General features: G+C 39.1%; 1 protein-coding gene across 10 annotated transcripts in view; it reads right to left on the bottom strand.

Annotated features, from left to right (window-relative positions):
- SIK3 (SIK family kinase 3) overlaps window positions 1–27,574 on the bottom strand; it is a 251,912-nt gene that overhangs the window by 52,510 nt on the left and 171,828 nt on the right. For 8 of the 10 annotated variants that reach the window (XM_063608271.1, XM_034933783.3, XM_034933781.3 and 5 more), the window contains exons 5-6: window positions 1,611–1,735; window positions 669–792 (exon numbers count right to left, since the gene is read on the bottom strand). In XM_063608271.1, coding sequence (XP_063464341.1) covers window positions 669–792; window positions 1,611–1,735 — 249 coding nt within the window. The other 2 variants (XM_034933786.3, XM_055094871.2) reach the window with 2 other exon arrangements.

The following is a 27,574-nucleotide window of genomic DNA, read 5'->3' on the forward strand; positions in this document are numbered from 1 at the left end:
TTTTGCGTTGTCTCTAAAATGTTCCCTTCTTATGTGCAAATAAATGGTGATAAAATACTGTTAATTCTGAGTATCTTGTATCTATTTTCGGTGTTAAATTTTTCCAAGACCTGCCTACCTTACTGCCCACTCGTTAAATAAAATTTTTTAAATTTGATTCTGGAGGACAAAGAGCACAGAAATAGGAAATGAAGCAGTAGCAAGACTAAGATGCAAAGCCTACTTTATCCTTGGCATTTAAAACCACATTGCAATGAGAACCCAATGAGTGGAAATATCCTGAAAAAGGGTAGGAAGACAGAAGTGAAACAAAAGCATTTATTGCATTACTGCTATGCCATGGGCCTACTGAGTCTTCACATACATTATCTCATTTAATCCTTACAGTAATAGCGGCCCTCACAAAACTCTCAGCCAATTTATAGATGAGGACACTAAAGCTGAGACAGACTTAGGGCCCAGATTCAAACCCAAGTAGGGCTCTCTGATGCCAAAACCTATATACTGTTTCTACAGAACGTTGCCTCCTGGAGGCATCAGGTCAGCAAGCTGGAGTTAAAAAAGGTTGTAAGTGGGCCATTTATACTCCATCACTAAATTCCTGGGATAACTGAGTGGGTCTAACTTTCATGAACCCATTCATAGCTGTGTGCTAGCGACTCCCTTACCTGTGGACATAAAAAATGGGATGCGGAACTTTCCACTCAGCACGCGGGCCCGCAGATTCTGCAGTGTGCTTCCATCAAACGGCAGGGCACCGCACACAAGCACGTAGAGGACAACTCCAAGGCTCTGCATCCCAAACAGAGAGGATGTACAATTAATCACATCAGGGGAAACAAAAAAGACTACTGTAGTGTGTGTATGCAGATGATGGTGAGTCATGCATACGATTATGGAACAAACTTTTTCTTCTATCTTAGAACAGTTAACAATCTTCTTTGCTTCTAGGCATTAATTCAGGGTAACATCCTGAATTTTTCTCAGTACTCATTCTCTGGGGATAAGGTAAGTGGCCACAGTAGAAATAATCTCTCTTCTTGGCAACGGCCCCCATCCAAGCTGGCCCTTGGGGTTCTTTTGCAAATGCAAAGGGGAAATTTGAAATCTGTGGCTCAGTCCACAAGGTAAGTATTGGAGGAAAGATTTTGCACGAGTAGGCCGGGTGCAGTGGCTCATGCCTATAATCCCAGCATTTGGGGAGGCCAAGGCGGGAGGATCACCTGAGGTCAGGAGTTTGAGACCAGCCTGGCCAACATGGTGAAACCCTGTCTCTATTAAAAATACAAAAAATTAGCCAAGTGTGGTGGCTTGTGCCTGTAATCCCAACTACTTGGGAGGCTGAGGCAGGAGAATCACTTGAACCTGGGAGGTGGAGGTTGCAGTGCGCCAAGATCATCCTGCTGCTCTCCAGCCTGGGCGACAGAGTGAGACTCTGTTTCAAAAAAAAAAAAAAAAAAAAAGGCTTTGCACAGGAATTGGGACTTGAAAGAACAGGTGACCAGGATCTCAATTCATGTTGCATCATTATGTATCCTTCAGGATGCGAATAGCTGTCATCAACCAAGGGTAGCTAATGCTGTGGGGTATAAGAGAAGGCAGTTACTTACCCAGATGTCCACTTTGGGCCCATCATATTCTTTTCCTTCAAAGAGTTCAGGTGCAGCATAGGGAGGGCTGCCACACCAGGTCTTCAGCAGCTGCCCAGGAGTGAAGAGGTTACTGAAACCAAAATCTAGAAAGGCAAATGGACATAATTCATATTATTGTAACCTTTTATTATAACTGAGCAAACACTAGTCTCTAGTCACTAAAGATTCCAAATCATTGTCTGAATATTAAATGCAAAAAGAGAACATTTAGAAACCACATAGCCAGACACTTAAAACAATAATAGTGAAACAGAGATATAGATGAGCTGAAATATAAAGATAAACATGATCAGTTTATGTCAGCAAAAATAGTACTGCTCCCTTCATAAACCTAGGCAGAATAAAGCGAGTGGTACTTGTTCCTTTAAGAATGCAAATGGGCCTGGGGGCAGTGGCTCATGCCTGTAATCCCATCACTTTGTGAGGCCGAGGTGGGCGGATCACGAGGTCAGGAGATCATTCTGACCAACATGGTGAAACCTCCTCTCTACCAACATACAAAAAATTAGCCGGGCGTGGTGGTGTGCGCCTGTAGTCCCAGGTACTCGGGAGGCTGAGGCAGGGGAATTGCTTGAACCTGAGAGGCAGAGATTACAGGGAGCCAGCCAAGATGGCGCCACTGCACTCCAGCCTGGGCGACAGAGCAAGACTCCGTCTCCAAAAAAAAAAAAAGAATGCAAATGAAACTGGATGATGTTAAGACCACATTAGAATCAGGAAACACATGTAAGCCTACTCAGCTGGACCCAGAATTTTTTTTTTTATTATACTTTAAGTTTTAGGGTACATGTGCACAATGTGCAGGTTAGTTACATATGTATACATGTGCCATGCTGGTGCGCTGCACCCACTAACTCGTCATCTAGCATTAGGTATATCTCCCAATGCTATCCCTCCCCCGTCCCCCCACCCCACAACAGTCCCCAGAGTGTGATGTTCCCCTTCCTGTGTCCATGTGTTCTCATTGTTCAATTCCCACCTATGAGTGAAAATATGCAGTGTTTGGTTTTTTGCTCTTGCGATAGTTTACTGAGAATGATGATTTCCAATTTCATCCATGTCCCTACAAAGGACATGAACTCATCATTTTCTATGGCTGCATAGTATTCCATGGTGTATATGTGCCACATTTTCTTAATCCAGTCTATCATTGTTGGACATTTGGGTTGGTTCCAAGTCTTTGCTATTGTGAATAGTGCCGCAATAAACATACATGCGCATGTGTCTTTATAGCAACATGATTTATAGTCCTTTGGGTATATACCCAGTAATGGGATGGCTGGGTCAAATGGTATTTCTAGTTCTAGATCCCTGAGGAATCGCCACACTGACTTCCACAATGGTTGAACTAGTTTACAGTCCCACCAACAGTGTAAAAGTGTTCCTATTTCTCCACATCCTCTCCAGCACCTGTTGTTTCCTGACTTTGTAATGATTGCCATTCTAACTGGTGTGAGATGGTATCTCATTGTGGTTTTGATTTGCATTTCTCTGATGGCCAGTGATGGTGAGCATTTTTTCATGTGTTTTTTGGCTGCATAAATGTCTTCTTTTGAGAAGTGTCTGTTCATGTCCTTTGCCCACTTTTTGATGGTGTTTTTTTTTATTGTAAATTTGTTTGAGTTGATTGTAGATTCTGGATATTAGCCCTTTGTCAGATGAGTAGGTTGCGAAAATTTTCTCCCATTTTGTAGGTTGCCTGTTCACTCTGATGGTAGTTTCTTTTGCTGTGCAGAAGCTCTTTAGTTTAATTAGATCCCACTTGTCAATTTTGGCTTTTGTTGCCATTGCTTTTGGTGTTTTAGACATGAAGTCCTTGCCCATGCCTATGTCCTGAATGGTAATGCCTAGGTTTTCTTCTAGGGTTTTTATGGTTTTCGGTCTAATGTTTAGGTCTTTAATCCATCTTGAATTGATTTTTGTGTAAGGTGTAAGGAAGGGATCCAGTTTCAGCTTTCTACATATGGCTAGCCAGTTTTCCCAGCACCATTTATTAAATAGGGAATCCTTTCCCCATTGCTTGTTTTTCTCAGGTTTGTCAAAGATCAGATAGTTGTAGATATGCAGCGTTATTTCTGAGGGCTCTGTTCTGTTCCATTGATCTATATCTCTGTTTTGGTACCAGTACCATGCTGTTTTGGTTACTGTAGCCTTGTAGTATAGTTCGAAGTCAGGTAGTGTGATGCCTCCAGCTTTGTTCTTTTGGCTTGGACCCAGAATTTTTATGTTATATTTACTTCTTATGACAAACACATCTATGACCATTTAAAAATTAGACAAAGTGACATTATTATAATTAAGTAGTTTATTCAAAAGGAAAAATATGCAACTTATTTACAAACTGAAGCAAGAATGCTTACATTTTAATTTTAACTCTCCTTGTGCTTCAATTTTCCTCCCTTCTTCTCTCCCTCTCCTACTGCTACAAGACGCAGCAGATGGGAGGTAGCAGGGATGAGTCTTCGGGAGCTACACTAAGACAATGAGCAAGGATGGCTGGCCAAAGGATTGAGTCTCTGGTGTAGAAATGCTTTTATTTATGTATGTGTACCCATGTGACAGGCTAGAAATCCCTCATGCCCCAGGGACACCATGCTCCCTGAAATCACAGCATCTGAAAATGTTAAGCACCCACCTATTCTCTGAAACCCATCCCTCTCTTTTCCAGTTTTACTCTTGTTGACAACTCTCCTTTTGCTATTTGCTTTCCTTCTTTCTACCTTCTACAGAAGGTGTTTTTCAGCAGGCTCTGCTGATTTTAACTGCCTCTCCTTGCTCTATGTTTTCTCAGGGCTAACTCTTTTAATCTCGCTACTTCTACCAGCATTTGATATAAATACCCCAAATTTATATGTCTGGCCCTGGTACCACTCTTAAGTTCCTGGCATGAATCCCCAATACTTGCTTGGGAAGAAACACCTCAAACCCACCATTTTCCAAAGTCATACCTGCGCTTTCAGTGCTTCTACCCTCATTAGTGACATCACCACCTGTGTTACTAGAAACACTGGAGTCATCTTCAAGTCCTTTCTCCCTCGTTTCCCATTTCAACCTGGTAATAAAACTCTTACTGCTTCAACTCCATGTGTCTTGACTCCACCTCCTCTTTTCTATTTCCATTTCTGCCACTGCAGTTCATACTCTTATCATCCCTAGCTTGACTGATGCTATTGCTTACTTCCTATTTCATTTTCCCCTAAGCTATCCATTCATAGCACAAAGTTACACAAACCAGATCCTGTTACCTCCTCGCTCAAAAAACGTGGGCTGGCTCCCTTCTACTTACAGAAGAGTCTTCATCTCAGCATTGTCATTTAAGGCCCTTCACAACCCAGCTCCATCCTATGTTTCCAATTTATCCCTGGCCATGCTAGCATCACTAGACTATTCACATCCTGTGTTTACATGCCTTCCATGTGCTATTTCCTCTCTGTACCATGCCTTTTCCTTTCTTTTCCATCTTTAAAGTATCACTCATTTTCAAGGCCCAGTCAAATATTACTTCCTGTATGAAGGCTTAACTGATTTCCACCAGAAAACACCATGTCAATGGCTTCCTCCTCCGTGCTTCCACAGCCTTTTGTTTACGCCTCTACATCCCATTACTGTTCTGTCATATACATATACATATACATTATTTATTTATTTATTTTTTGAGACAGAGTTTCACTCTTGTTGCCCAGGCTGGAGTGCAGTGGTGCAATCTTGGCTCACTGCAACCTCCACCTCCCAGGTTCAAGAGATTCTCCTGCCTAAGCCTCCCAAGTAGCTGGGATTACAGGCATGCATCACCATGCCTGGCTAATTTTTGTATTTTTAGTAGAGACGGGGTTTCTCCATGTTGGTCAGGCTGGTCTCGAACTCCCGACATCAGGTGATCAGCCCACCTCGGCCTCCCAAAGTGCTGGGATTACAGGCGTTAAGCCACTGCACCCAGCCTCTGCCTTATATTATACTTAATTGTATTGTGTGTTTATACCCTCCATTAATTAGTAAATGGAGGAGATACCGTTTTATTTATCCTAGTCTCTACACAGTGGTTCTAATACATAGCAGAGACTCAAGAAAGGGTCACGAAATTAAACTGCAATAAAATAACTGGGCCAATCCTCTTGTCACCTCCTGACTACTGGAGACTTCTCAAACTGACAATGGCAGCTGGCCAGCAACGAGAGCCTCTGCCTCCTAGCTGTCCCTCCCAAGGTTCTAAAATTAACTTAATGATCATAAGGGGTGTGGCAGTCAGGACCACAAATAGAATCATTATAGCTTCTTCTGTGAGAAGATGAATACTCTCATTCATTAATGGAAATAAATAATACTTCTTCTGTGAAGTCCTCCTGGATCCCCTACAAGAAATGTCCCCTATCTACTCTGTCTGTACTTTCTTTCCCTTTATTATTTGAATACATAAATAATGTATTCTTCTAGCTCCTGAAAAACATCCTCTCTTGTAAAGATCTACCCTCTCTCTCTAGTTCCTTACCTTATTCTTCTCTCTTTCACAGTATCTAACAGTGTTTAACACAGTGGGCACTTAATGTTGACTATGAACAAAACTGCATTTAACGCTCTACCAACTAACCTGCAACTTTTGAAACACCTTAACTTTCACTTACAAATTAAAGTCTGCACACACTGGTCACTATTAAGATTTTTTTCTTAGGAGAGTGGGAACAGGTTGCTAAAAATCCCAACAACTGAGATTCAGCAAAGTTGACGTCTCTGGGAATTATCCAGAAGGAAGATCCTTAGGTTTGCAAAAATAAAAGACAGAAAAAAAATCCTTAGATTTGCAAAAAACCTTCACCAGGTCCTTTTCCATGATCAGCCTTCCTCTTCTCTCCAGTGCAGAGGAGAAATGCGAATGATTCTGTTCTGCCTGATGGATTCTGGCACTGGAATGACTGGATAACAAACTCTAGAAGAATCATGGCTAGAAGAATCATGGAGTTTTTTGTTTGTGTTTTCAATGGAGCATGCAACAGGCTAAGCAATGTATTTAAACCAGTTGAGTTTAAATTTGCCTATAAGCAGATAAAATGTACAGATTTCTCATTTTGAACCACTAATGTTTAGTAACCTTTCTAGCATGTTACTTTGCCAGGGAGGTGAAGGCACAAACCTAATAGTGTGAGCTTGTTATTTTATCTACCAAACAGGAAACTGTTACAAAGAAAACAATATCAAAGGGAACCAGCTTCAGCAATGTCTGCAGGCTTAGACTGCTAATAGTTATAAGGATTTTATATGAGAAATGAGTGTATGAGAATGAATGATATATTACAGCCAGACAACTAGAGAGAGCCACATCTGCAGAGGCACCTGCTTCCACTATGTTACATCCAAACAGCTGGCTTCAACAGCTAGACCCAATAACCAAATGCAAGATTTCTGTAAGATTCAACAACAACCAAATACTACTGGCTTGCTCTCATCTCCTATTATGCACCAAACAAAATCCTCTAGTCTCAGAAACCTGTCGAGAGGTCTTCTATAATCATTCCAAGTATTGTTACTCCCAACTCTAAGGTGTACATTCAAGCAAAATCTTGCTATTCCCTGCCTACAAGACACCTTTTACCCCCCAATTATGGGCAGATTCCTTTAATTACTGAGCCTGCGGTATCCTAATTCTTTCTTTAACGTACCAAACCTAACAGGATCTGATCCACTCTCCAATATACATATTATTATAAATTGACGGTTTCATTGAAAGCATATCGCTGTCTTCTCTTCCCTACCAGTGGCTCTTTACTAGTATTTCACATTAATCTTCACTATTGCTATGCATCTTGTAAGTTAAAATTCTGGCTAATTTGCTGCCCATTCAGCTATAACATAACTTATTTTCTGAACATTTAAATTATCCATGTGGGAAAGCCTCAAATTATTACCATGTACTAAATCTGGAAGTCATTTTGAAAATTCAGTGCCTTCCAATCAATACTTCTGGGACTAACTGGGATGGGAGAATACCTCCTCTTCATTCTCTTAGCTGCTTGCCTTTGGGGACATTTTGCTGCACATTTTAAGAGGACTGGAAAGAAAAATACAGTTAAAGCAAACTAGTCTATTTTAGGTTCTGTTGATAGTTTAGTGATGTACTAGGGGAATGCTGGGGTGTGTGGTAGGAAATGGAGGTGGGGAACAGATAGACATGGAACAGAATCACTAAGAGCTTTGCTGTTTTCAGTTATCTACATGTATAGACAACTGGAAAAAACTGAAAGATCATCCAAGTTGGAGGAAAAAAATTCTCGTAACACAAATTCAAGCAATGAGTAAAAAAGAATGAGGAAGAATTCTCACTGGCTTAAGTCAGAAATGCCAAAGAAAAAGGTAAAGAAAAACTTTTTTTTTTGGAGATGGAGTCTTGCTCTGTTTCCCAGATGGGAGTGCAGTGGCACAATCATAGTTCACTGAAGACTTTACCTCCTGGGCTCAAGCCATCTTCCTGCCTCAGCCTCCTAAGTAGCTGGGACTTCAGGCAAACACCACCATGCCTAGCTATTTAAAAAAAATGTTTTTTGTAGTGATGGGGGTCTTGCTATGTTGTCCAGGCTGGTCTCAAACTCCTAGGCTCAAGCGATCCTCCTGACTAGGCCTTCGTAAGTGCTGGGATTACAAGCAACAGCCACTGCACCAAGCCAAGAAAAGCTTTAGAGCTTAAGTTTGATCTGAACTTGAACCTAGAAAACCATTTCTATTTAATAGGCTTTTTCATCTTATTTTGGCTCTGGAGCTACTCTAATTCACAATATCTTTCATTATTTACTAAAGCTTCCTATTCTTAATGTCTCTTTTATAAGTCTCTAAGTAAGTTCCTCCATTTCCTTCACTCTTCATGTAACATGTATTTATGGAACTCTTCCAATGGGAATAGCAATGTGTTAGATCTTCTAACACACCAAAGGCATAAAACATAGTTCTAGGGAAAGGCTCAAAGGAAGCAGAACTTGGTTGAATGACCAGGATCTGGAGAGGCAATGAAGGAAGGTGGAAAGGGTGCTCTGAATGGCAGTCAGGAGGGAGCACGAGCAAGGGCAGAACACTTAGAATTAACTCGCTAAGTTCAAGTGACAAGCAAGACACTGCCCTGGGTACAATAAAGGGTTTGTAGGGGCATATGGCAAGAAATAAAGAGTGCACAGCAGCATCACGCCAGATAAAATACAGCTTCAAATGACAGAATGAAGACCTTGGACTTCATCCTGTGAACCATTACTATTTTTTCTTTCCTTTTTTTTTCCTCCACATTTAAAAATTTTATTAGACTTCAGATACAAAAAAACTTGATTATGAATTTATTATAACCTTTGGCTCATGACACACTCTCCATGCTCCACTCATTTACTGCTTTTATTTCAATTGTTTTTTCCCTACAGCATTATTGAGATAAGGAATACGAAATATATTACTTCATATTCTTAATGTCTCTTTTATAAATCTCTCATAAAATATTTTCTTATAAAATGTTATTCTTTTTTCTTTTTAATTTTTAAATTTTAAAACATAGAATAAAATAGAGACAGGGTCTTGCTGTGTTGCCCAGGCTGGTCTCGAACTCCTGAGCTCAAATGATCCTCCCACCTAGGCCTTCCGAAGCGCTGGGATTACAGGCATGAGCCACTGCACCTGGCCATAACATATTTCTTGTATTTCATATCCCATACAATTCACCCATTTAAAGTGTAATGCTCAGTGGCTTTTAGCACATTCACAGAGTTGTGCAACGATTACCACAATCAGTTTTAGAACATTTTTCACCTTGTAAGGAAAAGGCAGTGAAAAAACCAAAGAAGAAATTTTAGAACATTTTCATCACCCCAAAAAGAAACCCTGTACTAATTAGGAGTTACTCCCCAACACCCTTCAAGTCTTTCACCAATGGCCCAGCCCTAGGCTTTCTACTTTCTGTCTCTATGAGACTTGTCAATTTTGGACATTTCACATAAATGGAATCATACAATATATAAGCTTTAGTGTCTGGCTCCTTTCACTGAGCATAATATTTTGGAGGTTCATCCATGTTGTTGCCTATGTCAGCACTTGAGTCTATTTTACTGCTGAATAACATCCATGGTATGGACATTCCACATTTTATTTATCCATTCATCATCTGTTGAACATTCAGGTTGTTTCCACTTTGCAGCAACTACAAATAATGCTGCTATGAACATTTATGTGAGTTTCTGTGTGGCCATATGGTTTCATTTCTCTTGGATATATACCTGGGAGTGGAACTGCTGGGTCATATGGTAACTCTGCTTAACTTTTTAGGAAGTATCCAAACTGCTATCCAAAGTGGCCGTACCATTATATATCCCTACCAGCAAGGTACAAGGATTCCAATTTCTCCACATCTTTGCCAACACTTATTGTCTTTATTATTATTACTTATTATTGTCAATTCAGCTGTCCCAGTGGATGTGAAATGATATCTTACAGTGGTTTTCATTTATATTTCCCTGATGGCTAATAATATTGAGCATCTTTTCATGTGCTTTTCAGCCATTTGTATATCTGCTTTGGAGAAATGTCTATTCAAATCTTTTGTGCAGTTTAAAATTGGTTATCTTTTTATTATTGAGTTGTGAGTGTTCTTTATACATTCTGGATACAAATCTCTTATTAGATATATGATTTGCAAATATTTTCTCCCATTCTGTGGATTTTCATTATCTTGATGATGTCCTTTGATGCACAAAAGTTTTAAATGTTGATGAGGTCCAACTTATCTGTATTTCCTTTTGTCACTTATGCTTTTGGTGTGAATATAAAGGTACCAGTAAAACACAGTTCTTTCTGAAGAGGTTTGAGAGCCACACTTACAGGCAATAAGGAGTTGCTAGGACTTCTGGAGCAGGCAGGTGATGTGGTAAAATAAACTAGAAAGCAAGATTAGGTTAGGTGTGAGGTGAATATTGAAGGCTGTGATCAGATGAGATATTGAAAATGAAAAAAACAATTCAAAAGATGTTCTGAAAGGAGCGGACAGTACTTGATAACAAACAGAATATATGGGATGAAAAAGAAGGAGAAGTAGAGAATATGGCCCTGAGCAGATGACAGACTTAAGGAAAGCAGAAGTTGGTTTGGGAAGAAAAAAAATTACTTTTTCTTTATGTCCTGAGTTTGAGAAGGTGATCAGAAATTTAAGTGAAGATATTCTGAGAAACTGAATTATAGTAATAAAAGGATAAAATATTTTTGAAAGAAAAAGTAGAGAAAAGGGAAGGATGAGAATTAAGGCTTCGAAAACACCCAGAGGTACTTCCTATTCCCTAGGTGCGAGAACAGAAAGAGGATGCAGCAAAAAGGAGAGAGAAAGCGCGGCTAAAGGAAGAAAGTCAGGAAAATGTAACAAGGAAGCCGAGAGAGGAGAAAAGCAGAAAAAGGTGGCTTACAGCATCCATGTAATCTCATCCAAGTGTTATGTAACTTTGATCTGAGGGAAAACAAATGATGACATAATTATTCTCGATGAGAAATGGTATCATTTTCCCCTCAGAATTTTTGTTTATTTGTTGTAAAGACAGGCTACATCACAGAAATGGACTACAAATATAATCCAGATCCATTCAGAGTTATCTACAATGTCAAGCTGTGAATAAGATTAGGCATTTCTTACCAAGATTGATAACAACCAACAGATACTAATCCTAAGTTATATACAAATACATTCAGAGTACTTAGAAACGAACGTCGTGGCCATGCAGGTGAGTGGCAAGAGCCCTGGAGGGAGCCATGTATCCCAGAAAGACTTGAAACTGGACTGTCCTTGACTCATCTCTCCAGTGCAACAGTTTTCCTATTTGTGCTGCACTTTGCAGTATTAAACAGTTGTTTTTCAAAGGACCCTCTGTTGAGTGCTGCGCTATAGCACCTTGTATTTATTACCTCATTGAGATGAGCATTATTTTTGTTTTATGCCTGAGACGTGAGGTTCAAAAGTAACATTCCCAAGTATAAAGGTTAAAGAAAAATTAGTATGAACCAGATGCAGCCTATAACGCCAGTTCTCAGTGCCCTCAAAATCCAGGCCCACATTGTGCTTTCAGCATCATGTATGTGTTTATATTTAAGTTCACGTACATCCCATAATTATTTTTATTGAAATTTAAAAATTTGCCAGGCACAGTGGCTCACACCTGTAATCCCAGAACTTTGGGAGGCCAAGGCTGGCGGATCACCTGAGGTCAGGAGTTTAAGACCAGCCTGGCCAACATGGCAAAACCCCGTCTCTACTAAAAATAAAAAATTAGCCAGGTGTGGTGGCAGGTGCCTGAAATCCCAGCTACTCGGGAGGCTGAGGCAGGAGAACTGCTTGAACCCAGGAGGCGGGGGTTGCACCAGAGTCGAAATTGCACCCTGCACTCTAGCCTGGGTGACAAGAGCAAAACACTGTCTCAAAAAAACAAAAAACTTGCAAATTCCCTAGTTATTACAGTTTACTGTTTTTCATTTTATTATTGACTGCCACCCTTTGCTCTGCTTATGTTAATTCCCAAAGACACATAATGCTTCAGGAATACTGCGTCAAGTTTCTTTTAAAAACATGCATAGAAAAGAATGGTAGACACTGTATATCAATGGGAAAAGGATAAATTTCTCAAAAAGTGGCACAGGAACAACTCGTTATTCATATGGAAAAAAAATTACAGAGGCTACCATCCTCACACTCTATCCCCAAATTAATTCCAGGTGGATTATAGCCCTAATGTGAAAGGTAAAACTATCACGCTTTTATTTAAAAAAAAAAAAAAAAAAAGCAGGTATCTTTACGGCCTCAGGGGATGGAAGAATTTCTCAAACAAGAAACAAAAAGTGCTAATCATAAAGGGAAAAGTGGTAAACTTGGTTACATTAGAATTATGCCAAAATTTATACACACGTTAAACAGAAAGTGAGAAACCACAAAGTGAGGGAGGATATTTGTAACTTAAGGACTCGGCTGGACGTGGTGGCTTACTCCTGTAATCCCAGCATTCTGGGAGGCCAAGACAGGAGGATTGCTTGAGCTCAGTAGTTTAAGACCAGCCTGGGCAAATACAGGGAGACCTCGTCTTCACAAAAACTAAATATAAATTAGCCAGGCATGGTGGTGTATGCCTGTGGTCCCAGCTACTCGGGAGGCTGAGGCAAGAGGATTGCCTGAGCCTGGGAAGTCGAGACTGCTGTGAGCTGTGATCACGCCACTGCACTGCAGCCTGGGTGATGGAGTGAGACCCTATCTCAACAACCAACCAACCAATCAATCATCAAAAAACAAAAAACAAACAAACAAAAAAAAACAAAGGACTTGTATCCAGACTATCAAAAAGAAACAAACTCCTATAAATCAATAAGACCAATAGAGAATCCAGTAGAAAAATGAGCAAAAGACTATTGACAATTGACAAAAAAAGGCCAAGAGACACAAAAAGAAGCTCAATCTCATTATTAAAGAGAAACAGTAAAAATTAAAACCACAACAAGATAATCATTACACAGTTGCCAGATGGGCAAAAATTTTAAAGTAGATAATAACAAGCACTGGAGAGGACATGGAGCAAGTGGAACTCTCACACCTACTGGAAACAGTTCAGCATTACCAAATAAAACCTAAAAACACACACCATATGACCCAGCAATTTCACTTCTCAGTTTACACTCTTAAATGTTTAAGAATACACACTAATGTTTAAGAGTATACCAGGATAAATGTTTAGGAATGTTCGTTGCAGCTGTTAGTAAGCGCCCCAAACTGAAAGCAATAGGGGCTTCTGCTTTTAAAATAGCTATTAATAGGTATAATGGAAAAATAACTTGTGGTATATTCATATCATGGAATACTATATGGAAATAAAAATGAATAAATCGCAGCTATACAAACAACATGGATAAATCTCACAGACTGTTGGATGAAACAGACAAAAAATAATATAATCAATATGATTCTATTCATGTATCATTCAAAACAAGCAAAACTATATTGTTTAAGGATGGACCCACTACACATTATATTCAATATAAATGGCATCCCTTGGAGCAAAACTCCTAAGTAATGCATTACATCAGTGGCAAAACTACTAAAAGAAAAAAAAACACCTATAAAGTAGAGCACATAAGTGATTAACACAAAAGTACAAAAAAATTTTTTTTTCTCTTGGGGGAAGGATATGGTTGTGATGAGGTGTACAGCCTGGCTGATGAAGTTTTCTAGTTTTTTGACCTGAGTGCCAATTACTACACAGGTATTTGCTTCTAGTGATTCACTAAAGTATACACAGATGCTTAAAGAAAATTTGTGTATAAACATAATATTTCATAATAAATGAAATATAAAAGAGACAAGAATAGCTCCTTTTCCTCCTCCACTGCTATTTCTCGCCACTTGGAACCACTGCTCTGGGATCTAAGCTCCACAATCATTAGGGCTTTTGAGGGCAGAGGTTTTTCTCACCACTGATTTCCTAGGGCCTAGCACAGTGCTGACAGGAAGAGAAAGCACTCAATAAATATCTTAAAACAACTCACTGATTAACTAAGAACAGAGAGGGTGGGAGAAAGGGAAGAAAAGAGCGATACAGTTTGAAATAGGAAATGAATGTATCAGAACTCAGAGTGTAGGAACTGGGAACTACTTGGTAAGACAGAGATCTCAACTGAAGTTTTTGTTGAAAATAGCAATTTTCATATATGAAGAAAAACTGGAATCTAGGAAGAATATATACAATGATGAAGTTTCCAGTTATCATTAAATATAATTTTAAAGGAAGAGTAAATATTTTAGTGATAGGTATAATCATTAATGCTAAAATGGCAATTAGGTGTGAGTGATATGCTTATTAGTCACATGATTGAAAATATTAGTATTACTCCCACACTAATAACTATTTCTCAGTAACCCATATTAGTAAGAGACAAAGCTAGTATACACTACATATAGTTAATTTAAAAATTCATTTTTGTCTATAATATCACTTGCTTCCTTAGTTCTAACAAGAGCTGTTAACGAAGAACACTAAAAAAAATTAGGTTTTCCTTCTTTTCCTTCAATATATCCAACTTAAGTAAACTATCAAATGAAAAAAACATAGCCAGAAAAGAAAAAAAAACCTAGATAATATTTTTAAAAACCTGTATAACTGAAAGTTGACATAGTTTTAGTAATCTTTCAGATAATCTTAACTCTCCCCTCATTTTTTTTAAGAATCTATTTTTTTTTCTGATTATAATCTTTAAGTTATTCAAATCCCAAAGGTAAGCAGCCAGTAAACACACAGAGCCTCATCATCTCCCCAAAACCACAGGCACTCTGTATTTGGTAACAATCTTCTTTTACCATTCCAGAGCTCATATCGCTCTAAGGAACACTGGAGTGCTGTACTGCTCCAGCTCAAGTCAGCCTGGGAAAGAGAAAGGGACAAGGCCTGGGATCATTACCACTAGCTGGATTCCAGAAGACATAAAGTAAACTAGACTACCATAAGCTGAAGTTTAGTTTACATGGCTCAAGATGAAGAGTGCTAGCAGGCCAAATGCTGGTGAAATATAAAGGAAAAAAAAATCCAGAAGAATGACAACTTCAATATAAGTGAAAAACAAGAACAACAACAACAACAACAAAAAAACACAGAAACTTAAGGCAAAGAAAGGATTCCCTGTACGTTCAAAAGGTTAAGTAAACACACTTTGAAGTTTTAGAATGCAGTAATAAATGCCAAAGAAAAAGTGAGGATCGTGCTAATACCAAGAATTGGTGAGATCATAAAACAATATGGGGCCTGGTGAAGCGGCGCACACCTGTAGTTCCAGCTACTTGGGAGGCTGAGGCCAGAGGATCCCTGGAGCCCAGGAGTTCAAGGTGCAGTGAACCATGATCATGCCACTGCACTCCAACCTGAGTGACAGAGCGAAACCCTGTCTTTTAAAACAAAACAAAACAAAACAAAAACAATATGGGGTAGATCAGGTAAATTATGGTACATCTACTTGATGTGCACTCATTAAAAATGAGGAGGCCAGGTGCAGTGGCTCATGCCTGTAATCCCAGCACTTTGGGAGGCCGAGGCAGGTGGATCACCTGAGGTCAGGAGTTCGAGACCAGCCTGGTCAACACGGTGAAACACCATCTCTACTAAAAATACAAAATTAGCTGGGTGTGGTGGCACATGCCTGTAGTCCCAGCTACTTGGGAGGCTGAGACAGGAGAACTGCTTGAACCCGGGAGGCGGAGGCTGCAGTGACCCGCGATGGTGGCACTGAACTCCAGCCTGGGCAAGACAGAGCCAGACTCTGTCTCAAAAAAAAAAAATGATGACTATATGGAGCAACATGGGAAATATAAAATTGTAAATACACTGATTATAAGTATGAAAAACATGCATAGTAAAAAGACAAAAGAAAATGCATTCAAAATGTTAACAATGGTTTCAGAGGTGGGATTGCAGCTTGAATATTTAAAACGGTTTTGTTGCTGTTTAAATTTTCTATAGTATGCTTACATTATTCTATAACTAAAATTTTTATTTTAAGTATAAAGACTTTAAGACATCATCTTGAACAATAAGAACGAAAACACTGAGCACTTAGTTTTATGTAATTCTCAGGTACTGATGCCGATAAAATACTTGATATCCCTTACTGCTTATTTACTGGCAATGGGAAAGATGTATGACCTACAGATTCATCATTCAAATGATGAATATTCTAAAGAGTTACGGAAGAACAGGGAGAAACAGAAGAAGCTGGTTAAGATGGATACGCACACCTACACAACAGAAGCCATATGAGTGGAGCGAAGTTGGTCTCTTCATGTGGCCATGGTCATTTATTTCTCCACTCGCAAGTGGCTCTCAATATAATTTGTTAAGTTGCTTTCCAACCCCCAACACCCCAGTTGGTTAGCATTTGTCCGCAGGCTGAAATGGCAACTTAAATCCCTTTCTCTTAATACAGAGCAGGAGACTTTAATTTGAACCATATGACTGTCTTCTAGGAAGGCTTAAATACCAGAGCTTACTATCAATTTTGAGACTTGGAATTCTTTGTTGGAGGTTGAGACTTGGAATTCTTTGTTGGAGGTGAGATCAGGAGCCTGGGGATATATAAGGTAGTGATAACTGATATCCCTAAAAATAAGTATATCATCAACTGGATATGTGTATGTGGTAAGGGAAAAGAGCAAAACGGGTGGCATTAATTTATAAATCAGGGCAACTGCAACAGGCAATTTTCTTATTTGGTCTACCACTTTAGAGCAATGAACTTGACTTCTTTTTTGGCTAACCAAAGAACAATCCAAAGCAGATGTAAACAGATTAGGCACAACTTTCCAGCCAGTACTAGTGTTCTCAGTGTCTCCTAAGGCAATACAGTACAGCTTTGAGCGACGGACAACCCTGCTTTCCAAGGGTAACTTGTGCTTCACTTCCTTGCTGTAAACAAGTAAACAGCTTGGACGCAGGGAGCAGAGGGGAAAAAGTGAAGTGGGAAGATATTTACTTACCCTAAATGAACAACCTCACCAAAAATCACTGTGACAAGATCCTTCATGTTTTCAAAGCTAAAAGCTTCTGAGGATTCACAATCCCAATACTGCATTTGCAATTAGAGACCCAAAGATGAAGACAGAAATAATTAGGTCCTTGATTAATTTCCAATTATTAGAAATTTCTAATAATTAGAAATGTTGCTGCTAGAAATGACTCAAAGAACCAAAGATCAAGACTGGTATAAGAACAGTATATAAATAGGATTTAGAATGTTCTCCTGACTATTAAAATGGAACATGACGCTAATAAGGAATTAAATCTGCTTTTCCTATATAATGTCACTGGCCAAACCATATGACCTAAGGGCTTTATTTGAAATTGAACAAAACAAAAGTCAAGTGTGTGGATCTCAGAATTGTGGTGGTGACAAAGGATGAGTTTCAAAGTTCTCAGAAGTCACAATATTAGTTCACTCTTAAAAACAGATATTGGGAAGTCCTCAGGATTTAGTAATCACTTCAACCCCTGGCTGAACTTCCTCACTAGGAGCTAATAGAGAAGTAATGCCAAAAACTCCCGACTCACAGCCTTAGCATATATACACAAGAGAAAATTCCTTCAAGGAAAAAAAAAAAAATCAAGTAATCATCTTATTTGGGGGGAGATTTGGATCAGCATTATATTGGCATTTCCAATGAGTGACTTATGTATTTTTATCCCAAAACACCTTAGCAGGTACAATAGCTGAACTCAGCTATTTTAAATGAGGTAATAAACCAATCTTCTCCACTCTATTTATTTTAGATAGCAACATCCAACCCTTCTCATATAAATCCCCAAACACCTCCTCAATATAGGATCTTTGCATCAAACTCAGTACTGACTAGATGTATAAAGGAAAGGATTATAATGAGACACTTTCTACAACACATGCAAACAGTACTCATTGGAATTCTTAAAAACATTAATGAGTATATCATCGTCATGATTTTAAAGAATATCAACAAGAACAATAAAAGCCTAATCATTTAATCAGGTAAGTTTCTAATAATGATAGGTGAGCATGGTATACAAAATTTTAGTGTGCCTTTTATAGAACATGATGAATAAGTGTCCCCTTAAATTCTCTTGAATCACTTGAACCCAGGAGGCAGAGGTGGCAGTGGGCAGAGATCGGGCCACTGCACTCCAGCCTGGGTGACACAGTGAGACTGTGTCTCAAAAAAACAAACAAATAAACAAAAAACCACAAACAAAAAAACAAAACAAAAACCTTTTTCCAAATTAAAAACTAAGACATATGGTCTGATAAGCAGAAGCCTACTTTTAGAGAAAAGAAAATAGGATTGTCACTTAAGAAGCTCTAAGGTGTTACCTAGAAATTAAGAGTAGGTAACAAAATACTATCTTAGATTAAAGCTAATAGGAAACAAACAAACAAAAAAACTTCAAATGAGAGCAGACATCTGAAAAGTAACCCAACTGAAAGGTGATGTGAAAATATGATAATGGGAATAAAGTACTCCCCTTCTCAATTTTTTTTTTTTTTTTTTGAGATGGAGTCTCACTCTGTCACCCAGGCTAGAGTGCAATGCCACCATCTTGGGTCACTGCAGCCTCCACCTCCTGGGTTCAAGCAATTCTCCTGTTTCCGCCTCCCAAGTAGCTGGGACTACAGGCATGTGCCACCACACCTGGCTGATTTTTGTATTTTTAGTAGAGACAAGGTTTCACCATGTTGGCCAGGCTGGTCTCGAACTCCTGACCTCAGGTGATCCGCCCACCTGGGCCTCCCAAAGTGCTGGGATTACAAGCATGAGCCACCACGCCCGGCCTGCCTCCTCAATTTTTTGATGGACCACGAATGTATTCTCAGTACAAGGTGAACAAGACAGACATGGTCCCTGCCCTCACGTAGCAGATTAGTCCAGTGGGGGAGATACACATGAAACAAGCACACATGTAACTATATAATTATAACCACTGGATGAGTTTTAAGGAAAAGTTCCAGAGGGGCAATTGGTATATTCTAGAGAAATGGGGCTTTCCTGAAGAAGGTTCTATCAACAGTTCAGAGACTCACTCAATCTGATCAAGAAAACCATGGTATACTTGGATTAGAATGTAAAGAAATCAGTACAGTTACCTTTTTATTTTCCAGCTTTTCTGACTCACAAACTCCTTTCAAAGGAATGTATTATCTTAAAAACCTCCCAGGAAAGAAATTTTAAAAATAATTTTGTCATTTTTCTATGATTTATGATACAGAAGAGACTTTAGCTAAAAGACATTTTATTTTACATTAGTACATTAAAAATTAATTTAAAAGTTCACTATGAATTTTAAGACAAATTCATATTATCCCATCATACAAGTGACCCACACTATTTATTTCAATTATTCAAGAAAAAGTATTTATTTAAAATTGATATATCATGTTTAGTAGGAAGCCATATATGTGTGTGTGTGTGTGTGTGTGTGTATTTTTTCTTTTTGATGGGGCGGGGGGGCAGGTGGTGGGATAGAGATGGGGTCTTATTATGTTGCCCAGGCTGGTATCCAGAGATCCTCCCGCCTTGGCCTCCCAAAGTGCTGGGATTACAAGCATGAACCACGGCACCTGGCTCTGGAAGCCACAAATATACTGAGATTATAATACACAAAACAGATGAATACTTTTCATGACCTAGGATTTGGAACACTTACATGTTTGAACCTAAAAACCAGACTTGATTAAATGAATTATTTTCATGCCTTGCTTTTAAATAATGAAATGGATTAACAAATATTGGGTCATTACTAATTAGCACTTCTTTGCAAATAATACACTATGAATGTAGATAGTCTTTATTCCTAATAAATCAAACTGGATATAATACAGATAGATACAGATATGGATATGTGTGTTAAAAATGTATATATATGTGATATATACATATTTTGTGTGTATGTATGTAATGTAACATTTTTAAACTTTGTTTCTTGAGGCCCTAGATACACAATTTGATGTGCTGTGTAAGAACCATGGCCAAACAAAGACAAATCATGAATTTGGTGAAGGTTGTCTTGAGGCATTACAGAATTATCATTTTTATCCTCATCAATTTGAATTTCAACATTAGTGTTCTTTATGCTTTATATAATCCAGTGATCCATAGTAGATGTAAACTTAATAAAATACAATGAAAAACTGTACCCTGGTCAAAGCTATTATGATAACCAACTACTTGAACAATAAATGGAATGACCAAGTCATAAGCATGCTCATTAGCACCCTGCCAGCAGGTAGACTCGATTTATACTCAGAGGCTCTCAAACTATTCCATTTAAGAAGGGCGGAAAGACCTAAGTAATTATTTCATTTATTAACTTCTAAAAAATAGAAAAGTCATTATCACTTTGTATGACATGAATCTCTTGGAACACTGAGAATCTCTGAGGATTCAGAAATCACTGGCTGGGAAAAGATCCTGTATACTTGAGATGGTAAATTAAGGATGGTCTGTGTATAGCCTCCTCAAAGACGAGCCAAAGACCACTCAAATCAGGATATTTTAAAAAGACTAGATGAAATACCCATGCCTACCACTAGCAAACTGTACTTTTTGATGCTAAGAAAACTGATACAAATATTATACTCACTCTCTTATGATTTTAAGAGAACTGATAAGGTATATTTCAGAACTCATAAATGACAACCAGATTCTGATATAATGGGGACTTTTACTAATATTCTGCCACCTTGCAAAGGCTTGCCTAAAAAGTCAGCCTCACTCTTTTTGACATCGCTTTAATTTTAAATTTCTATACTATCACATTAAATCTTTTTTTTTTTTTTTTGAGACAGAGTCTTGCTCTGTCACCCAGGCTGGAGTGCAGTGGCACGATCTCAGCTCACTGCAAGCTCTGCCTCCCGGGTTCACGCCATTCTCCTGCCTCAGCCTCCTGAGTAGCTGGGACTACAGGCGCCCGCCACCACACCCGGCTAATTTTTTGTATTTTTAGTAGAGATGGGGTTTCACCATGTTAGCCAGGATGGTCTCGATCTCCTGACCTCGTGATCCGCCCGCCTCAGCCTCCCAAAGTGCTAGGATTACAGGTGTGAGCCAAAAAAAAAAAATTTTTTTTTAGGTCAGGCACAGTGTCTCATGCCTATAATCCTAGCACTTTGGGAGGCTGAGGCAGGAAGATCACTTGAGCTCAGGAGTTCAAGACCAAACTAGGCGACAGAGCGAGACCTCATCTCTACAAAAAGTAAAAAATTTTATTGTTTTTTTTAAGAGACAGGGTCTCACTCTGTCGCCTAGGCTAGAGAGCAATGGTGTAATCATAGCTTACTGCAGCTTCAACCTCTGCGGCTCAAGCAACCCTCCCATCTCAGCCTCTTGAGTAGCTGGGACTACAGGTGCGTGCGACCACACCTGGCTTCCAACACGCTTCACACAACACGATAGAGACTCCCTCAGAATCAGAGTGAAGGAGCACTCTGGGTGATTCGTTAGTCCCTTCCCAACATCAACTTGCATTTGAGGAGCTTACGATCCTCATGAGGAAACATGATCTTGGGCAGACTTATATAAACGTTCTTAGAGTTCCTATAAGAACTGTAAGTTTCTATAACTTTTCTATAGTTCTTATAGTTTCTATAGCCACTAATAAAAGTAAAACACTACTCTAAATGGATAGAATATCAATGTTCTTCTAAAACTTCTTAAACTAGAAACTACAGGTAAGAGGCTGGGCACAGTAGCTCATGCTTGTAATCCCAACACTTAGGGAGGTGGGGTCAGAAGATCTCTTGAGCTCAAAAGTTCAGGACCAGCCTGAGCAGCAAAACAAGTCCCATCGCTACAAAAAATTTAAAAATTCGCCAGGCATGGTGGCAAAACACCTGTAGTCCCAGCTACTTGGGAGGCTGAGGTGGGAGGATCCCCTGAGCCCATGAGTTCAAGGTTACAGTGAGCTATGACTGCACCACTGCACTCCAGTCTGAGCAACAGGAAGGGAGGGAGGGAGGCAAGGAAGGAAAGAAGGGAGGGAAAGAGAGACAGAGAGAGAGGAAAGAGAGCAAGAGAGAGAACGAAAGAAAGACAAGGAGAGGACAGGAGAGGAAGGAAAGAAGGAAGAAGAAGGAAGGAAAGGAAAGGAAAGGAAAGGAAAGGGAGAAACAAACAAACTATAGGTTAAGTGTACACCTAATTTCCTTAAACCATACCTTGCTTGCTAGAGACTTTTCAAAGCTGTCATTTTCTGCAGCTTCAATAAAATGCCGATAAATTTATTTTTCTTTGTTCTAGATATTATACAGATTAAGATGAAACTTTGGCTTTTAATCATCACTGCTCACGTTTTCTCTATATTTTGTTTTATTTTAATGGGCAAATTACAATAGTTGTATATATTTACAGGGTACATCGTACATGTTATGATACATGTATACACTGAGGAATGATTAAATCCAATGAATTAACATATCCAGCACTTCACATACTTATTGATCCACACTTTATTCAATGCTGTGCCCAACACAGTCTCAGAGACAAAGAGCAGTCTGAAATTTCCAGATGCTTTGGCAGGTCAGAAGCGCATGCCATCCACCCTCTTACACTCCGCTCAACTCCCTTTCCCTGTAGAGGGAGGAGGCAAGCTTTTGGGCTCAGGCTTCTCCCACACTTTTTTTTTCCACCCCCACCCCCACAAGACTTCAAAGAAAAAGCTTCCATTTCTTTTCTGCCCTTTGCTTCTCTCCCTTTTTCTATTCCCAACCTCTCATTCCCCCTTTTTCTAATTATCCCCAAAATAAGTGACGTGCAATTAATAGATAATGGCATGAAAATCCTTGAGGCTGAGGAAACGTAATAGAGAAGTCACTCTGCACAAACTAGAAGTGTGACTAAGAAGAATCTATGGTTGAGCATCAAATTCTTGATTCTCAGCTTCTCAGGCTGGCCTCTGTTTACACAGCCTCAGGTGTTACACTTCAGTGTTCCAAGATATACGTGAAACCGTAGGCTAAATAGGGTGCACCTTCCTGGAACATCAACATTTTTTCTGTGTTAAACTAAGTTAATAATCTTAATATTAAAAAATATAGATATGACATTAAGTAGAAGACAAATTTGTAAAGTTCTAGTCTCAGGAATAGGATTCAAGAGAGATAATATTTCAAATTTTCTTTTCCCAAGGGTCAACGTGCAGGAAGGTTATTTAGGGCAGCTTCTTGGTAATGGTCATATGCCATTTCAGGGCAAGAACACAGGTCTAGCTATTAAAATTCCTAGACTCTATTATGAATTCAGGACAAACACAAAGGCCTCTCTGGTCTCAATTCACTGGACATGTCAACCTGGGAGGTGCAATGAATGATAGCCTAAAAAAAAGGGCATTAGAATCATGAAATAAAATTTAGATTGATATAATGAGTATTGCATAACTACTTCCTGTGACCAGTCAGAGGCACTGTCAGTCATCACACTGTGGAAGAGTACTCAAAAATCCAAGGTTTCCAACCTTTCTTTTCTATATGATGGTATCTCAGTATATTCATACTAAGGGTGAAAGGTCAATTGAGTTAGGAAATGTTTTAATTTCTCCCTAAAAAATAATAAAATGGTCTAGCTCTCACTGCATTAAGGTCAAAATTTTCCATGGTACCTTAAATCCATGCTCTGAAAATTCTTTCCAGGATATTGGCCTTTCTATAGTTGCATTTCTGATCTTTGCTGTCTGATTGCCAACTAAAACAATAACACAGGAGTGGAAACTATCTCGTGGAGACCATTCTGGGAGTCGACATTTAAAGACAAAAGTTTCCAACTTCCTTAGGTTTAAAAAAAATGTTTCCACAATTTTCAAAACATTCTTATAACGTCTAAGCATTTGAAAGAACTTTTCTTCAGGGAGTAAGCCAGCTACATTTCAGTTTTTTCTCAGGCAATCTATTTTAAATATAGACACCTTGCTACTTAATCTTTGGGTACAAGGACATTAAAATTACTTTCGAATAGCAATACATTAACCATTTTCAAAACACCATTTTTTTGATAGCTTAATATAATCCATCAGTAAGAAAATTTCATTTCTTTATTTCTAAACATATCTTTCAAAATTCCCTCTTCCTGGTCAAGACATATGATTGGTTATCTGGTCCTAGAAATTCTCGCTTGCTTTCTCTCTTGAATCTGTTGCCGTTTTCTTCCTTTGCATGTTTACTGCCACCATCACCCTCATGCGGGATTTTACCATTCACAGCCTTTAACTGGCCTTCCTATTACCAGGAGGCCCTTCCCTTCACTCAGCTTCCAGCTTTTTGCCGTCTCCATACTGAATTGGATTAATTAAGCCTTATATCTTATATTCAAATGATTTCAATCTAATATAAACATCTACTGCTCCTGCCTTCTCGGGGAGACTCCTCTCCTTTAGCCTTCCCTTCCACTGAGCTGCTCACCCTTTTTTTTTTTTTTTTTTTTTTTCAAATAGACCTTGTGCATTCTACTGCTGCCCATGCTGCTCCAACTCAGCGCCCACTGGAACCTAAATGAAATCCCACATCCTAACCACGTGCAACTGGCCTTTGCCATCTCTCTCACCCCAACTTCTTCCAATCCCTGTTTTATTCATTATCTCCAGCCATGCTGGACTTTCTTCTACCCCTTTCTTCTATGTTGAATTTATCTCTCTCAGGCCTTTGCATTGTTCTTCTTTCTGCGTGGAATGTTTTGAAGATCCTGGCTAAAAGCAGTACCTCTCACACAAATCATTCTGCCATGTTACTCGAGTTTATCTTTGTCACAGCCCTATGAGAGCTTATTTGTGTTTACTGTCTATTTATCCTCATTAGAATATAAGTTCCAAGGGGTTATCTTACCGGCTGCTGTACCCCCGTGCCTATATCAGTGTCTGCAACTGACAGGTGCCTTATTAACACTTGCTGGAATTCTCTCCTCTACACCTGATCATCCAATTACATGACACTGGACGCACCTCAAATGCCATGTCCTCAATACAATATTTATGTCCTTTATCAGTACTGCCTGAACTTCAGTTCGACAAAGCTGGGGAGCACCTGCTACAGAACAGGCATGTATGAGCCAGTGGGAGTGTGACAATAAACAGGACATGGTTACAGTCCTTGTGGAACTGACAATCTGGTGGAATCTTACAAACTACAGTACTTCTATCATCCTCTGAACTCCTATGCTAATTAGACTGTACAATTAATGTGATAATGAGTCATGACGTGCCTTGTAACATCTCTTCTATTGTATCCAACTATAATTTGGTAGCTGTTAAGGATACTATCATCCAGCGATGCCGGCTCCATGCTGAGTGAGCTGTGTTGTGCCTCCTCAGTCCTTCAACTGCTCTTCTGCGGATCCTTACACATCTCAGGCAAGAAAAGTTCAAAGTCGGAGGCCAAGAATCCTACTCTTTTCCCAGCATTGGGGTTCTCTATACCTTGCCTCGGTGCTCTTTACAAGGAATTCAGAGGTTTTGGAGAGTTAAAAGTGCCAGAAGATGAAGAGATTTTACTTTTTTAATAAGATATATTTGCATGCCAATAAAATTAGGTGATACATGTAAAAATGCTTTGTGAAGTACATTATATATATGCAAAGCATAATTTTGGTGTTACCAACTTTTCAAAGATCTAATGTTTGCTGCCCATATAGCCTCAGTTCTTTAGGGCTGGAGTCATGTTTCACGCTTCTTTTTTCTCGTCTGTGCCATTATGCAAGGAGGCTTCGTTAACAAGTAAGATTCTAGATTACCTCCACAAATTCTTAGTTCTAGACTTGGTAACTGCCTTTAGAAATAAAATTCTTTATTTTTCTTTTTTCTTCTTAATAAAAAAGAGATGGAATCTCACTACGTTACCCCAGGTCTCAAAATCCTGGCCTCAAGTGATCTTCCCACTTCGGCTTCACAAAGTGCTGAGATTACGGGCATGAGCCACCTCTCCCTGTCGTAAAATTCTTTATTCTGAAAATGATCAAGGCTTCTTCTGTATTACTAATGACAGAAACATCTCTTTAAAAATTCTACAGAAGACAGGTTTGCTACTGCCATTAAGAACACGGATTTGTTACTAATAATTCTAAAACCAGAAAGAAAACAAAGTTATTCACCTGGGCTTTATTCTCTCTAGAAACAGAACTAGAACAAAAATTCATAAATAAGAATTAAGCACAAAAAAAATCATAAACAGTGGAACAATGGTTCAATCTTTTTTTTTTTCAGTAGACAAGGTATCACTATGAGGCTAGACTCAAACTCCTAAGTCCAAGTAAGACTCCTGCCTTAGCCTTGATCTCAACTAGCTGGGACTACAGATGCATGCCACCTTGCTCAGCTGAATCTTATAGTATTTATGACTGAAGATATAACTTATACTATAATTATAACTTATAATATCTATAACTAATATCTATCTATCCAGGGAACACTTATTCTCTCGAAGAGAACTAGTATGGACAGTTGTGATAGCTAGCTTTTTACAGTATCAAATATCAAATGTAGGCCAGGCACGGTGGCTCATGCCTGTAATTCTAACACTTTGGGAGGTTAAGGAGGGAGGACTGGTTGAGGCCAAGAGTTTGAGACCAGGCTGAGGAACATAGTGACAAAAAATGTTTAAAATTAGCGAGGTGTGGTGGAACATGCCTGTAGTCCCAGCTACTTGGGAGGCTGAGGCAGGAGGATCACTTGAGCCCAGGAGGCTGAGGTTGCAGTGAGCCATGATTATGCCACTGCAGCCTGGTCAACAGAAGGTGACCCAGTTTCTTAAAAAAGAAGGGGGAAGGGGCGGGCATGTTGGCTCACACCTATAATCCTAGCACTTTATGAGGCCAAGGCAGGAGAATCGCTTGAGGCCAGGAGTTTGAGACCAGCCTAGGCAACATAGTGAGATTCTGTCTCTACAAAACAAACAAACAGTATCAAATGTAAATCACCACATTAATACAAAAAGTAAAAATAAATTAATGTAAACACAAATATCCACAGACCAATTTATTCATCTTCTACACGAAACTGGATGCATGATTATTTTCATTAAAATCACTTAAACAATGGCATACAGAAAACATGAATCTTTTACACTTCCTAATCTGAGTTTTATTAGTTCCAAGTTATTTTGGTACTATAACATATATGATTATTTTAAAGATGAGCTGCTTACGACTAACTTCTCCTTCTTTTTTTTTTTTTTTTTGAGATGGAGTCTCGCTCTCTCGCCCAGGTTGGAGTGCAATGGCGTGATCTCAGCTCACTGCAACCTCTGCCTCCCGGGTTCAAGTGATTCTTCTGCCTCAGCCTCGGAGTAGCTGGGATTACAGGCACCCGCCATCATGCCCAGCTAATTTGTGAACTTTTGTAGAGACCGGTTTTCACCACGTTGGCCAGGCTGGCCTCAAACTCCTGACCTCAGGTGATCCA

The sequence above is a fragment of the Pan paniscus genome, chromosome 9 (genome assembly GCF_029289425.2).
Source record: "Pan paniscus chromosome 9, NHGRI_mPanPan1-v2.0_pri, whole genome shotgun sequence".
NCBI lineage: Eukaryota > Metazoa > Chordata > Mammalia > Primates > Hominidae > Pan > Pan paniscus.